The 17,179-nt window shown below is 39.0% G+C and overlaps 1 protein-coding gene across 3 annotated transcripts in view; it reads right to left on the bottom strand.

Annotated features, from left to right (window-relative positions):
• Positions 1–17,179, bottom strand: part of RALGPS1 (Ral GEF with PH domain and SH3 binding motif 1) — an 88,621-nt gene that overhangs the window by 12,267 nt on the left and 59,175 nt on the right. For all 3 annotated transcript variants that reach the window (XM_014942832.1, XM_014942834.1, XM_014942833.1), the window contains one exon: positions 12,998–13,065. In XM_014942832.1, coding sequence (XP_014798318.1) covers positions 12,998–13,065 — 68 coding nt within the window. The remainder of the gene's footprint in view (positions 1–12,997; positions 13,066–17,179) is intronic.

The following is a 17,179-nucleotide window of genomic DNA, read 5'->3' as shown; positions in this document are numbered from 1 at the left end:
CTGATTTACATGAATTGTTACAGATGCACCATTTCTGGAAGAACTGTTTCTTGCGCATTAGGGCTACATCATCCATTTCTGTTATGAATTCATCTCTATACTCTTGAATGTCTGGAAGTAATTTTTAAAACAGCTTTGCACATACTTTTAACAATGAACTCCTACAAAAAGTCTTTGGCACCCTTACAACAGCTGGATGTGCCAAAGTACAATATGCAGAGCCATAAAGTCAGTTTGTACTTCGGGTGTGAGCAGGAATGCTCACACATGTTTTGAATTTTGTTCACAACTCCATGTTGTGAATAAACTGTAAACAATCTGCTCATACTGACTCACTGCTTGAGCATGTAAGAGAAAGCAGGGGCTTTTCATGTATCTAATGGCCAGACAGATGCAGTACTTCTCAATCATTGATGAGATGTCTCACTGCAATTATTCTTCCTCTCATTTTACAGATTTTATGAGGCCTCATGGAAAACACGGATAAGCTGTTGTCTTCCAATTCCTTGATGCTGTTCGCAAAAGGCTGGCAGCAAACTTTGCAATACAGTGGAGAACAACATGCCTTATCATCATCCTCAGTGAACACACGGCTATTCCCGGCTTCACAACAAACAGTTGAGATTTCATTTTTAAACATTTAGTTTTGGCATTGGTGCTTGTGACAGAAATGGGAACAGTGGTCATGAAAGTGGCTGCTGCCCCATATCCACCTCCAGACTCAGTACAGCTCAGGTAACAGCAAGACAGACATCCCCCTGCATCACAGGAACCACTTCTTGGAGGCTCCAGCTCAGCCGGCTTCTGGCCTCTAGCCTAAAGCACCACCAGGAGGTCAAATGGGACAGAAACTTTGTGATGTGAAAAACCACATACAACTACCATCAGAATCTTCACAAAAGCATCTGACCTCAAAATAGTGACAACAGAAATAGAAAAAAATCTGAAACAAAACCCCAACAGGATATGAAGGTACACGCGTAACAGAAGTGGTTCTGAGAGGGTGGCCAGTCACTGGAACAGGGACCCAGGGAAGTGGTCACAGCACCAGGCCTGTCAGAGGACAAGGAGCATCTGGAAAACACTCTTAGTAATATAACTGAGTTTCAGGTAGTCCTGCAAGGAGCAGGGAGTTGGAATCGATCAACCTTATGGGTCCCTTCCAACAGGAGATATCCTATGACTCTATCTGGCATACAAGCTACTCCCTCTCTCCCCAAGCACAGAAGTTACTCATTAATTTCTTCTGCCTTGAATTAAGGATTCATGAGATACAAGAAGAAACAGGAGAACCAGTAATGAGTTTGTCTGGTAAGAGGCAAAAAATAATGCAAATAGACACAAGATGCTTTACTATCCATACCCATTCTGCAATATAGACTTATAGGAAGTTGTAAGAAATACAGGAATCAATTCCAAATTACCTGTATTTTTATTTACCCATAGCCTAAGAGTCAGGAATTTTATTATGAACTAGGTCATTACTATGAAGAACTGCAAAGGCTTTCCATAGCATTAAGGGGGGAAAATCTCATCCACACAGTGTTCTGCACGTTTGAGCAAACTATTCATTGTGCTGTTTAATTAGCAATGAAAGGAGCCTCAAGGACAAGCAGAAAGAGGAAACTGCTTCTAGTAACATAGAGATGGGAAATGAGTTCATTACAGGAACCTTCAGTAATATAATACATCAGATCACCAATTTAGTGGAGAACAAAAAGAGAAAACAGTTTGTAACACTGTTTTCTACCTTACTCCTATATACCATGCTAGACAGGACTGTGTTTTTGCCTGCCTGTCTTTCCATCACACAATGGAGAATTTGTGGAACATGACACAGGAGCAGGAGTCACTGGCATATGTGGCTTCAGAGAAAGTCTTATGCTTAAAGTCCACATGCAGATTTAAAAAAGCACACTTTCAATCATTACTTCATCCAGAGATTCAACGAGAACCATACGTCTCTGAGGCTGGAAGAGGGCTGAGTACAACATTCTGCTGCATTTTCAATCAAAATTTTGTTACATTTAGCCTGTAAAATGACATTGGGAGCTTTTTCCCTAGAGACAATAGGGTTCATCTTCCTCTTCTGCTGTGGAGACTAGGCACAAGTTAGAATATAAAGAGTATGAATCCCAGTGAAATTAGGTGGTGACTAGTTTAGTGTGTAAAAACTGTTCAAATTAGTATTTCACCATTAGGTCTGAAAATCTTGTCTGTTGCATTGCTAGCAAGAACATACATTTCACTAAAGTCTTTTACCACAAGTTTTCATTATGAATTCTTAAAATTTATGCAGAGACAAACCAAATGCATTCAGAAGTTTCAGAAATGATTCCAAGTTCTTTTATTTGAAGACCTCCAGCCCTTCTGATGAACTAGGTTCACAAAAAGCAGTCCTCTTTATGTGCTTTGTTTATAGTGCCTTTCCATCAGATTTTTTTTCAACTTGTGAACAGTAAAATACTTACTGAGGTGTTTACTACCTGCTAAGAAGCTTAAAATATATTGGAGCTGAGATCCAGTACAAAGATAGTGGCAGCTGAAAGACAATTTTCCTGAAGATTATGAGCATGGATCAGCAAGAGTTTAGCCTGAAACTCAGCATAAACTTCAGTGTTAATGTGGCCACTCTGAGGTTCCCATCACAGCTTGCAATGCATTAAGTCACTACTTGTCCCATAATTTGGCTGCAGGATTGGTTGAGTTTTCTATTGCTTCCTGTTCAGTCATTCAGCTCTTTCTCTCTGGTGTCAGTTCTAAATTTCACTGAATTTCTAGAGTTGGAAGGGACCATAGAGATCATCTAGTCCAACTCCCCTGCTGAAGCAGGATTGCCTAGAGCTAGAGCATGTGACTTACATTAAGTAATTTTAAGTGGATGACACTATAGTTCACTGAGAGCTACTAAAATACTATGTTTAACAAACTGTTGAAACTACAGCCTGTGAAAGAGTAGCAATCTCAAGGCACAGCCCTACGTAAGCACCAGTATGGTGCAGTGCTTTTTCACACAGACACTATGACACATGTCAAAATAGCTGGTAACTTTTGTAATACGTAAGAGTTTAAAGTTTCTCACCATGGAGGTCACTGAGCTGAAAGCAGTAAGGCTGTTTGATCAATTTGATGCTAAGACAACGTTCACTGAAGCAAAGCATGGAGACTGCACCAAAACTACTTTATCTAGAGAAAGAACAGCAAAATAACAAGTCTTGTGCTGACACAATCAAACCATTACAAAATCAAAGTCAGCTGGATTTGACTTGAGGTATTTTAAAATGTTTATAGGTTCAAATGTTACTGCTATCAAAACCTACACAAAATAAGAGATGTTGTCTACCAAAAAAGATAGTGCTTTGGGATTTTTCACTCCATGCTCCCTTTTTTTTTTGGAAACTAGACCCTTTCTTCTTTCAGGAAGAAATTCTTTGGTGTGAGGGTGGTGAGAGCCTGGCCCAGGTTGCCCAGAGAAGCTGTGGCTGCCCCATCCCTGGAGGGGTTCAAGGCCAGGTTGGACGGGGCTTGGAGGAAACTGGTCTAGTGGGAGGTGTCCCTGCCCAGGGCAGGGGGTGGGACTGGATGGGCTTTAAGGTCCCTTCCAACCCCAACCATTCTATGATTCTGTGATTTAGGAAGCACAAAGTGAAATTTGCACTAATACAAATAAAATACAAAAATATTTAAAGATTGATCATTATAACTTCATTTTAGCAAGAGCTTTTATTACCTGGACCGTGTCACAACAGAAAAAGTTTGTTAAAAAAATGCTGAATGATGTAATGTGTCTAAAAAGACTGCTTATCTCAGATCAAAAATAAGATTATAAAGTCAGACTTCAGGTTAAAGTACTGCCTGGCTAAGGTGAGATGTGTCAAGGGTGACAGAATTTGTGGAAATAGGTATAGGAGTCTTACAACAGAAGGCAACAGTTCCTGCCTGGCTTCCTTGCTGTACATGGCAATCGCAATTGCTTTCATCAGTCCTGTGAAAGGAGATAATGGACCTTTTCCTAGCCCGGTGCCTTCAGAGTAGATATGAATGACAGAAAACAGAATGCTTTGTGGGATGAGACACAGACAGAAGTATCAGAACTATGTTGGTGCTACTCTGTCTGGAGTGGCCATTTTCTATGTGGTTCTGCATCTTCCGCACCTCCAAGCCAACAGAAGCCAAATATATACAGTTTGGCTCTGGTAAGCCTGCTCTAAGGTAAAAATCTGAGCTTAAAACCCTTTAGGAAGTCTTTGCATCTGCTCTGCTGTCAAGCGCCGGTGCAGAAGAATGGTGAGGTTCAGAGCGCTGTGGGGCAGGCTGGGTTCAGCGAGACGCCCGGGGCGCAGAGGGTGTCAGCGTGAGTTATGGGGCACGGGGGAGATGACCTCATTTCTGCAGAGGGGTAAGAGACAAGAGAGACTGTGCCAAGGAGGATGCCAAAGAGGGCAAGCGGTGAGATACTGATGAAAACTGCACAGACTGAGGGATGTTTATGGACATACCAGACTGCTGAGCAATTAGCTGGGGAAGTTCTGCCTGATACTGCTGATAACAAAATTCCAGTATTTAAATTCATTTGAGATTGAATTATTTTGCCTCTTTTTTTTCCAATAAGTGAAGTCATCTGCTACTGCTAACTCTCCTCTTTACTCCCCTGGCTCCATTCCTAGTGCATACTGTTACCATGATTGCTATTCTGTTATTTTGCCTTTCATGGAGACAAAGCACTCTTAGCAGGATTTTCCAGTCAGCTGGCATGAACAAGGGTTAGTTTGGTTTTCATTATTTCTCAGCATCATTTTCAAGACCATGCTGACATGCACAAAAATAATGTATAAAAATATTAGAACATTATTAAAAATTTGTTTGCATTAGGGAACGTGAGACAACTTCATCAGAGTGAGCTGAGTGCTGCTCAGAGATCTGTGGCAAGAACATTTGGAAAAGTTTACACATATCCCAAAGGATCTCACTGTTTTTTCCTTTGCATAATTTTTCCATGAATAATCCTTCAAATGTTATAAATGAATGTTACTTTTGCAATCCTTCAGTAGAACATGTGAACATTTACAGTCTCCAGAGCTTTTAAAAAAAGCAACAGGGTGAAGGAGTTACAGTTCACAATTTTTCTACATTAAAAATCTATCAATAAACCAATAGTTGGCATCCAAACAGAAAACTGAAAATGAGTTGCAGAGTGATTTTTTAGGAAGGTAAAACAGTCTCAACTATTTACTGTTTTTTGGTGAGCAACTAAGAAGTAAAACTGATACTTATGGGCTCTGTTTCTAAAACTTAATAAAGACATTCCAAGCCACAGACTCTCTAGTTAAATCTTTGCTGTAAATTTTTACTGTTCTGTTGCCATTGTAACCAAAGTCAGTGGGTGATAATTAAAACTTTCAAACAGAAAGACCTACTTCCAAAACACACTTACAAAACACACAACAAGGAACTTAAGAAGAGTTTTGTGCACAGAATCAAGAATGACACACACAAAAAAGTCTAGAATGATGGCTATTGAAAAAGCATAGTTTTAATTTTCAGAGTATTACTTCACAATTCAACTAAAGCCTATTAATGCATACATCATGCAAGAGAGGTATATTATGGCTGCTTCTCAGACGAGCAAACTAAGAACAAGAATCAGAGCCTTTGGCTGCACCCCCTGTGCTCCCCAAGTCTGCCCGCTCTCTTTGGAACCAGTATGCAAAGGCCTGTTGCTGCAGAGGCCAGGAAGATGATTTTGGTTACTGAAGGAAAGTACTCTTTTTTTTTCAAAAGGACTACAAAGCATTTCTAATACCGTGCCCTGGGAGTAAAGGGAACATAAATAGGACTTTATATTTCTGCCATGTGAACCTTGCTGCTGTAATAGTGTCCCATTCTAATCTCCACCTCCACTCTACATAACAGCAAAAGGTAGAGATATGTTTACAAAAAGCCATTTGGAAACCTTATTCTGGAGTGCATTTTTTTTTTTTTTTATACTCTAAGGACAATAATTGGTATAGAATATTAGTCTACTTTGGCAATTGAGAATTTATAATTCTAGAAATATTGCAGGAAGGAAAAGATTAAGTCACTGTCTCATTCTAGACTTCCACAAATCCTCATTCTCTTTTCATTTTTGGCATTTATGAAGAATATGTTAAGTCTAGGGAAACATTCAGTAGAAATCACAATTAAGATTGTTGAAAAGAAACTGTCTGGCTTTGCTGCACTGTCCTTTCCTTCTCTGACTGTTTTTCTTTCTCTGCCGGTCCAGATGAACCACAATTTTCTCAAGTGCTTTCTACTTCTAATATGTGTAAAGAACATCCTGCTATCTGTTTACATTTTCCTTCAAATCATTCTCAGTTTCTTTAATTTCTATCTTCTACTTATCCAGCTACAGCTTGTTCTTTTTTCTTGATTCCCTCCTACTTCTCAATGATCCTTCCCTTATTACAGCCTTTAGTGGATTTTCAAGCGAAATGTGCAGATGTGCTTTCCTAAATAATCAGAAAACAGCTTAAAGGAATCTTAACACCAAACTGTGTCATTTAGTAATCCAAAAAAGTCATGATATGGACATTTCCTTCTTCCCTTAAACTCAACTGACTTGCTTAATGCAAGTAACCTCCCATCCCAAATTTCTTAAAGCAAACCAAAAATGAGAGATTGAGATAAAGAGACCTGGAGTATGTGATATTCTTTTGCTTCACTTCCAGATTCTATTTTTTAGAACCTATTTTATGTTTACAGGGCTCCAGAATACACTTATTAGGCAATTTATTAAAGATGTTTCTTCACAGCCCTTAATGTCTCATATCTCCTCAAATCTGTAAAAAGAATAGTTTAGCCCAGGTGTTTTTTTGTTGTTGTTGTTTTTACAAATGCTACCACCTACCAGTGCCAAGAATGCCTGGAAGACACACAGAGTGTGGTTCTCCTTTGATGTAGTCTTTGCTTTATGTTCAAATCTGCATTACCAAAATCCACTAATTTAAAGGTTAATTCCAAAAACATGGTTTGCAGCGAGGGAATAAACACTGACAAGTATATCAATCTTTTGTAATGTCTATCAACACACACAGGTAAAAGTGAAATATACTTCAAGTGTTGCTTCTATGGAATCACTAATCATCAGCATTTGTGTTACTTACACCGCACCAGTGGAATGTGCAAAACCCCGACTTACACTTGAGCAAAAATGTTGAATTCTTGCAGCTGAATCTGGTGGGCAGTGCCTGAGCTCGGATGACATACCCACTGTGAAAGCACCGCCGCAGGGAAACTCTGAAGTTTGGGTTCAACAAAATACATTAACCAATCCATCAATAAAATAACTTTTACAGAAAGCATCTCAGGTGACTGCTCTAAAGAATAAGGAGAGAAAAAAAAAGAGCAGAAAAGCCCCTTGTCCTCTGGCTGTTATATATGTTCCTAACATTCCTAGGGAGCAATAGCTTGCTAGTTAAAATATGCATCAGTAAACTAGGACATTAAAGAGACTTGTCTGGTAAGAAAGTCACAGGAAATAACAGGAAGTGATAAAGTTAAAAACTGCATGGTCATTCTCTCCCTGATAACGTTATATTTGCTTTGACAGAATATTCAATTTTTGCGAAGCCTTGGTCTGTTAAGAAAAAAACCACAGTGCACTAGTTCTGTCTGGATTTAGTGGTTGAGAACAACATGTGAATCCCACACATTTGTCTGGTATTAATTTTTTTTCAAAAATGCTCAAATGATTTGTAAAAATTTGTAGGGAAAGTATCCCAGAGGAAGAAATTGGAAATAACTACAAGTTTGAAACTAAGGCACAAAGTCTTCTGGATAGTCTGTAAACTTCTGTGAAGAAAACTTAGTACTTCCATTTCTATCTTAAGTACAGTATAAGAAAAGCAGACACCAAGCACATGAAGCAATAACCAAGCACTTGCACGAGGACTGAACAATCCTCATTTCCACAGAACAATTGGCTGCTAAAGCACTTAGCACAAACTATTTATTAGTTGCCAAAGCAACCAGTAAAACAAATGGCAAAACTAAATGTCAACTCAGTGTTTACATGGAAAATGATGGTGTGGGATTTTTTTATTCTAAAATGCTGGGACTGCTGTACAGACGTCATTAGTGTAGTACATCTACCTCCAGAGTGTTACAAATGTGCAAACATCTCAGTCTTGCTTCCTTCTGTTTCCACATTTGCTACATTTTTTTAATCTTATATATCACATACTTTATATCCAATAAACCTACTGCTTCTAATTAATTAAAATAAATGCTAAGAATTCTTCAGTAGCTCTCAAAGCTGGACAATGAACTGAATTTTACCCAAATAACAAAAGAGAATACACCTGTTCCAGATTAATTACCCCAGATTCCTGGTAGAGTGGTAACATAAAACCTCTGGTCTACTTATTCTCCTCAAGAATTATACCAATACCTACTTGGAAAAAAAAGAAGGGGGTGAGGGTCCATCCCTAACTATTGCATAACAAACCCCCCAAAATAAGGGCTGCCCACAGCTGAGGCCTGGCTGTTGCTAAAAAGGACTTCTAAGTGCTAACTTCGATGAAGGGGTTCGTTAAAAATCACAGAATCATGAAGACAAGTCTTTGAGTCACTTAGTATTAGATATAATTTTCTGGATAAGGTACTTATTTTAACATTATTTTATCTTTTTATATAGTTTTCCAAGACAGGATAAACATAGTATATTTCAGAGAACAAGTAACCATTTTTTATATTCTGATTAGCAGTGCATCCTGAACTTTTCAAAACAATGTTAGGATGATAAAGAACATGCATAAAATTTTCTAGACTGAGCTACACTTGGTGTGTAAATTCTAAGGAATGTCAGTTGCTAATAAGGCTAGCTTATTTACCATATATCATACTAAATCTTTTCTTTTGTTCTGGGAATATGTATTGAGTTATACCTTCCAGAACAATCTCTCTAATAGCTGTACCATAAATGCTGGGCACCTCCTAGCCGATACCACAGGAACACAGATGTCTTTAACAGCTAATTCAGCTGGAAACTGTGAACAGTCAGCATGGTATAAGCTCTCCAGCAATGGTCTTTCTCTCTCAAACCATACCAAGGCAGAATGACCAGACTTAAGTTGCTTCCAAGGAAGTTGTGTGAATCAGAGTTCCTGAAAGCATACAATTAAACTGTTTATAAGCTCCTTTTTAAATGCTACTTGCAATCTGCAGCGTTATGGAAGGCATGAAATCTTGCTGTGAAAGCACTATTCACAATTATATAAGCATTTGGCAATTAGATGAGACCATCCTAGCCACTAATATACCAAACATAGCTTGTTGTGAGACATTCACTTCAATCAGATGTCTGCCTCCTGTTCAAATTTACTGGAAAACCAGTTGGCAACCGAAGCGGAAAATGGACACATGGTTTTCTCCAGTACTTTACAAACAGAAATATTGAAGGATTTAACTGTTTTTTTGAGCCTCACACTCATAAAGATACTTTAAGGGGAAAAAAAAGAAGCCCACAATGTCCCTGCCTAGAGTATACTTATACAGAAGACAAAGTCACAATTCTGGGAAGAAAAATCCATCATCAGCACAAGTAATTATACTTTAGGACATGAAGAAGACACTATTCCCTGCACTTAAGTCCATTATAGACTTTGGAATTATCACCATGATATCGAGCTTTTTCTCCATGTTTGGAAACAAATGGCAACCTATAAGGAGGCAGAATGTCACACAGAGAACTGAACGAGACTTACTGCTATGAGCACCGTATTCACTTTTTGACTATTAGAAGAACTGATGACTGCCCTTATGGGCCAAGAACCTTTATTTTTACCTTAAAATCTCTATATTCAGATTCCTATGCTTTAAACTATTGATTGGAACATTAAACTACTGCCTAAACTATTTTGAGATCATCTCTTATCATTATGCTTGCCTACTGCAAAGGGTTTACTCCTGGCACACAATGGCTGAAGTGGAAATAATCTCAAACTATAATTTGAATCCAAATAAAGTTGACTCAAATATCTTTGAATGTGTTACTTTTAATTCTCAATGGTCAAGTATCTCATTACTGATATTTGAGTATTTTAGCTATATTTCTATTTATTAATGTTGTGAAATAAACAATAAATTATTGCCTTCATGCTTAGTTAAATTTCAATTTTAATTCCTGCTAACTTACTTAACTAACCTTCTCCAGGAATTAATTTGCTTTTTTCAGTAAAGTACACTGGATTCCCTTTAGTAGCATTTTTGCAGCCACACAGGTGCAGGTCACTGGAAAATTCACGTGGTATTACAAAATGCTGATGGCATTCACTGTCGAACAGGCAGTGAGTGAGAGCTCTTTGGCTGAGCAAGAAATACAGCAGTCCACAAGCGCATCAAGCTTTTGAAGGAAATACTAATAGAAGAATGGAGCAACAGGAATGACTCAAGACTTGATTTCTAGATGTCATATTAATTCTCACACTGAATAAAGCAACTTTACAGACCATACAGGGGCACCGCAGATTCAGAGGTGAAAGTTCACCCTTTCCTAATACTGTCATATTTGATCCCATACTCTGGTTGCCCAGAGAAGCTGTGGCTGCCCCATCCCTGGACAGGTTCATTCTTCAACCAAGGCCAGGTTGGATGGGGCTTTGAGCAACCTGGTCTGGTGGGAGGTCTCCCTGCCCAGGGCAAGGGGTGGGACTAGATGGGCTTTAAGGTCCCTTCCAACCCAAACCATTCTGTGATTCTGTGACTCTGTGATTCAACTGAGTAGGTTCTACTGAATACTGTCCCTATCAATATTTGTGGACTCCAGCTAGTTCACTGCAGTATAGAGCCATATTAGTTGCCTGGCTCAGGAGAGTTCAAAGTTGTTGTTTCCAACTTTGAAACTGTATTTTTAATTGCTTTCCACTACAGTTCTAATAAACTCTAAGCCCTTGATTAAGAATTACAGACCATTGGTAACGATCACATACTATGCTGCCATGACCGCAGTTAGAACTTCCACAATCATCCTAATGACAATGGCAATACAATGGCAATACAAAATGAAAGCCAGAAAACAAAAAAGTTCACTCGTGTGTCTGCTTTACATATGTAAGATATAACCATATGAGAGGCAATGACTTAGTTTTAAGTTTCAAGTAGAAAAAAGCAAGTCCTCAGCAAAGCAAAACCAAATATTACATGATGTGCTGGCTGCTGAGATAAAGGCAGTTTAATAAAGAAAAGTAAAGGCTGTGTGCAGACGCAAAGGAAAACAAAACGTAATTTGTCCTCTACCTCCCATCAGCTTGAAATGTCCAGCCACTGCCTCGGAAGAAGGGCCTCAGCACTTGCAGCGACTGTTTCAGAAGACAAATGCCTTAATAATGAATACCCCTTCCCACCTTAGCTTTTACTGCTGAGCACATCATATGTTAGGGACTATCTCTTGAATCAGCTGGGGTCAGCTGCCCTGGCCATGTCCCCTCCAGCCTGCTGGCCCCTTTGGCGGTGGGAGGACAGCCCTGACACCCTGGGACCTGCTCAGCAGCAGCCAAACCACTTCTGCCCCATCAACACCTTGTGAGCCACCAGCATAGTGCCAGGGGAAGAGACAACTCCAGCCCAGCCAGACTCAGTACGTGTCTGTACGAACACTGTTAATTAAGAACTCCTTTTGAACTTACCCAGTCTTGTGAATGACTTATATTTTACACAGCAATAATAGTACTGAGCACTGAGGGGAGAGAGGGAGAGCGCCTTCCTGAAGAAATGCTTTCTTCCAAGTTATTATTTCTACAGATTTTGCTCCTTTTTCCTCAGAACTGAAGACCAGATCAAATGTATATCTGACTCTGGGAACAGCATTCATGATCCTGGGACAAATGACAGGGTCCCTATAAATGACTGGCCGTTTGACACTTAGAAAGGGTTTCACAGCAGCCAAAATTGTATTGGTTCATACAGAAATCTGAAAGGAGAATTTCCTATGCTATTCACTGCAGTGATTCATTTATACTGAAAGAGCGCTCTTCCTTCTTCACTCATTAATAATGAAATTGCAAGCATTTGTAAAAAAATCACACAATCTTAATTTCTGTTCCAATGCTAACAACCACCCTGTGTTATCCTTCAAACTGCAATTGTTTATATTCAAGTCAGCAATATTTATTGATGACTTGTGCTACTGATAATGCCTCTGAGTTACCAGGTCTGGTTTCTGGACAAAGCAGCTCACAGCAGCGCTGCAGGGAATCCCCATCCTCGACAGACATGGTGTGGTAACAAGGGAGACTCGGAATCAACACCGACAATCTCAGCAATCAGCACGGGTCAGCTCCAGGGATCAACTTTAGATGTATTGTGCTGTAGCTGGGTTTTTAATCTCAGCAGAGGAAAATCCAATAGATTTTATGCTACGTATTAAAAATGTGAAGCCTACTAATAAATAATTTTAAAAATGCTCCTCTTTGCTATACAGGTAAACCTGTTCTCTAGAAAGGCAAGTAACAGTAAATCCCTCCTCTACAATCTCTGCAAATTAAGTCTTACTTCTGAAATCAAATTGTTTTCATTCATTTAAGATGAATGGATTTGTTTTGCCCAGTTGAATGCTGACGTGTGAAATCAATCTTAATATGTAGGATATAATTTGTTACTGAAAGAACTTCTGAGGGTGAATATCATAAAGGAAGAAGCCTAATTAAGAAAAAGAACAGTGCTACCCCAAGTACAAGCTGGCTAGGTAGAGATTTGCAACAAAAATCAAATCAGAGGAGTGCGTTCCGGATCAAGGATGTTCTGAAACTGGGCATATGCATGGAAAGGGATCAATTCTCTAACAGCCCTTACAGATGATTACAGGTAGTTCTCCAATTGCAATAAAAGCCCATATCTGAAACTGACTAATTCCTCCAAAACGCCTCTGATATAAAATGGGATTTCCCTTATATTTCAGTGGAGGATTTCTGTAATTAAAATTATTTCCTTACTCAAATTTTCAAATGAAGTTTTATACCTGCAAGATCTTCTTTGGAGGAAACCAGTCGAGGAGAGCTGTTACCTGGCTCAATTCTTAATGATAATCTGGAAAAACAAGTTTTTAGAGAAATTAACAAAAAAAAATTCTCAATAAAAGTTGAAAGAAACTGAAGAAAGTAATTATTTTGGCAGTGGTAAGCAGGAATTTTACTTTGTTGGAAGTGTAGTTATTTATTTTGTTATGTAACAAAATGATAAATTTTTAAAAGTAAATCACTATCTGTTAGATCCAAGAAAAAAAAAAGCTGAGGGAGGTCTATGAAAACAGAAATGAAAATTATTATTTTATACTATCAGTGTAAAGATGTAAGTTCATATAGACAGTCACCTGAAAAAAAACCCTTCAAAAGTTAGTAAATTTAGATAAAAATCTAATAGCAAACAATATATTCCCTCTGTGCATGAAAAGTGAATTTACTCTGTTATCATGTGGAAATGTGCACTCAGAAATAGCAATTAAGAAATATTAGTTACTATAACTTAGAGAAAGGGAGCATAAGTGGGTAAAGTGACCAATGCTCAATAGCAAAAGAAGATAATCAAAAGAAAGTTGCCCCTCTGCCTCACTCCTTGTGTTTCATGATGCACTCACTGTTGCCTTATCTCAGCACTCCAACATGTCTTGATCTTCCAGTGCATACGACTTCTGCCACCTCTCAAGTTTATGCACTCTTAACTTGACATTCATGGGTCCAGTTCTGCACCAGTTTGACAAAAAAGTACGGAGGACTACAACGTTAAGTAAATTTTAATGGAATAGGTATAAAACCAAAGGAAACAACTGCTATCATTGCACAGCATTAAACACACAGCAAAGCTGTGAAGGTTTCAAGCTACCGACTGCAGTGCTCTGCTGTGCACAAACACCACTGAAAGTCTTCTTAGCTTTAGATAAAAACATGCCAAGGGGCAGCAGGGAGGAACTTATGAGAGCATTTCAAAATACCACGTATGGCTTCACTATCACTTTCCTCACTGCCATGTCTGCCACGTACACAGTTTTATGGGGAATACCTTCCAGTCCATTCTCCACAGAATTCAAACACTGTCAACTGTGTTTTAGTGTGAAGTTAGTTAGCAAGCCTATGATCCCTTTTCATGTTTCAGAGTTTCTGTTCTTCTAAGAGTACTAGATTCTTTTAACTACCCAAAGTAATGTATTTCAAGTAGGTCAGGAATCATTCCTTTCCAGACTTTCTCTTCTTTCTGTCAACATGATTTCCATGACCAGGAAGAGGCAACATGCTGCCAAAAATGAGAAAGCCAACAATGAGAAAGTTACAACAATATAACTCACTGCACAATTTGAATGTTAATCATATGGGAATGCCTTTCAGTATGGAAAAATGGCAAAAATACTTGATGAAGTCTTTACCAGTAAATTATGCTCTACTGTGTGAATTTATCTTCCTGTAGGAATGTTCCAGTTGCATCCCTTGCACAGTAGTTACTCCTCTGTTCATTTTTGAGGCTAACCTGTTCCTTACTATATTAGGGGTTTATTGTTCCCATGCTGTGAGCTTGACTTTTGTGCAGAAAGCTTTCAAAAAAAAACATTCCTGGTTTCAAGAATCTCCTGTAGAACTGTGCTATTTACATATTTTGAGAAATATAAGTACTAAGCTCATTATACTGGGTTAGCTCATATTTGATGACCCAAAGTCCTTATGTAAAACAGAATGCTCATTTCAACTTGTTTCACATAACAGTTGTTCTCCAGATGCAGACACCCCTTCTCCTGCTAACCTGCCACTGCCCCACAACTGCTCATTTCTGCCTTCTGTACCAGGCAGCTGGTACCTACCCTTCCCCACAGCCAGCAACCGCAGGCCTTAGTTTCTGCCCGCTTTGAGGAACTCATCTCTGATGCTCTTTCTTTATCCTGTTATCAAATAAATAACTCAAGTTTTCTTAGCACCCTGTGGCAACAGCCACAATTTATTTGGTCACTGTGGAAGCATTTGTCTAATAAGCCCATTGAAGAAGACACAACTGCAGTTCAGTCCGTGTAAGCAAATAGCTTCTCCCTTTTACAATGATGTGATTTGTAATGCATTCCTCCTGAAAATTTCTTGCTTTGTTAGACTAAAAGGAATTTACATCTATACGTAAGGATTACAGACTAGACTCTCAAGCACGTTCAACTGAATTGTGCTCATTAAGCATGTTCAGTCCGTCATTTCAGATAACCATTTGCAGAATCAGCTATTTTCAGAGCAACCGTGGCAAGACTACCTCACAAATCACTTGTTCAACTTTACATATTGTATCAACTTAATTAGCTCACTGTGATTAGGCGCCAAGACCTCATACAACTCTTACATGTTTGAAAGCAGCAAAGGAATACTGCCTGTGAACATGAACATAAGGGGAATGCCAGCACCTGCTATCAGAGTTAAGGCATGAGCACTCATACCTTCCTCAGTGACAAGAACGTCTCACAAAAGCAAGTAAGATCAACTTCCATCCAACTACTTGTATTATACGATTTCTCTCTTTCTGTTTAAAAATCGTCTTGTAAAGAAGAAGAGGGGAAGATTACAGCAGAAAGCAAGACCTAACAACTCCCTGCTTTTAACAAGGTTTTAGAAAGAGGCACAGCATCATTATACAATCTAGAAAGCACCTGTGGCGCGTGCTGCACTTAAAAGTTCACTGACAGAGCAACAAGTGAGTCTTCAGTGCTATAAAATGAGATACACCACTCTTCACTGGTCAACTCTCTAGAAAATGTAGTGTTAGATAATACTGTTTATCTGTTTGGCTATGTTAAAGTACACTCTGAAACCTTAGCCCTTGCTAAATCTCTGACAGTTTGTTCATTGACTTAATGCCACAATTCTGCAATGTTTTCAAAATAACAAACCTGCAATTTAGCTCTTCAACTTAGGAAAATACAGGATGTATTAAAAGAATGACAAATATATATTAGCCTAAATTTGAGTTTTGGTAAATACAAAATATTCATGCTAACATGTTTAACAAAATATTTTAAATAAAGTGTAAGGAAAGGGAATATATCCTGAAAAGGGGATGACGTTCCTGGACCACCTTCTCTCCTCTTCTCTCGCTCCCCCAGAAGGCTGGAAACAATCAAAACCATTTTTATTTTAAAGAAGAGCTACTGACAGACAGTCAGTACTGTTTGAAGCAGTCTTGGCTTGCTTGTCACCGCCCAAATTTGTTTTTGCAGTTCCTCTGATGCTGCATTTTCCACGGAGGAGCCCTGGCCACAGACATGCACACGCATGCTCACCTGCCCTGGGCTGGCTTGGTGTGCCCACGGCCAGGGCAGCAGCGGGAGCAGCGCTTGCGGGGGCAGCACCTTGTGACGGCCCCTGCGAGGCTGCGTTTGACTCTGACACCCGGGGCGCTCACAGCCCACACCCGTCATCGCATCCACCACCTCCCGTGATACTCACTAGTATCACTACAAGTAAAAGACTAGCCTTGCTCCAGCATGCCGAACAAACCACTTGTAACTCATAAAGACATTCTCTTTTTTGTGTTTGCACCTGTACACGATCAGAAATTTATCTTATAAGTCACTATATTCATCCAATATCATAGCACTGCTATAGTTTTTTTTTTCAGGAATTCTTTTCAAAACCACAGTGAGGAAGCCTAGTCTTAGTGAAAGGTTTAAGTGCTGACACATGATATTTCAACATTCCCAAATTATACAGCAGGAGTTCAGCTAAGAGACACGCCAGGATAAACCCTACATATCAAGCTCAGAAACTGAACAATTGAACATACATTAGAAACTGAAATTCCAAACCTGAGGAGTTAGCCTTAACAACCTAAGGTGAAACAAAAACTAGAAGTAAAATCTCTAGGAAAAAAATCATCATAGAGATTTACTGAATTAACAAACCATCAGTTTACCTTTGGGAATTAAGACAAAGCTTTTAAAGAACAAGGCATAGGGAGAGTATGTGAAGGCTTCATTCTTGGATAGTAAAAAGACGATTTACACAATTCCTTTTTTTTTTTTTTTTAAAAAAGGTCGATACTCCAAATATTTTCTGGAGCACGTTAGGGCCGGTATACTCTGTAAAGTAAGCTAGACCTCTATCCCAGCCTAGTCTTAGATAACACTGCCACTGAGTGCTGCCATATAGCTCATTTAAGAGTGACATTCCTGAAAAGCAAAGAG

This window comes from Calidris pugnax, unplaced genomic scaffold, assembly GCF_001431845.1.
Source record: "Calidris pugnax isolate Ruff unplaced genomic scaffold, ASM143184v1 scaffold102, whole genome shotgun sequence".
In the NCBI taxonomy this organism is placed as follows: Eukaryota; Metazoa; Chordata; class Aves; order Charadriiformes; family Scolopacidae; genus Calidris; species Calidris pugnax.
Note: the sequence above shows the minus strand (reverse complement) of the source record. Positions and strands in the feature narration are given on the sequence as shown.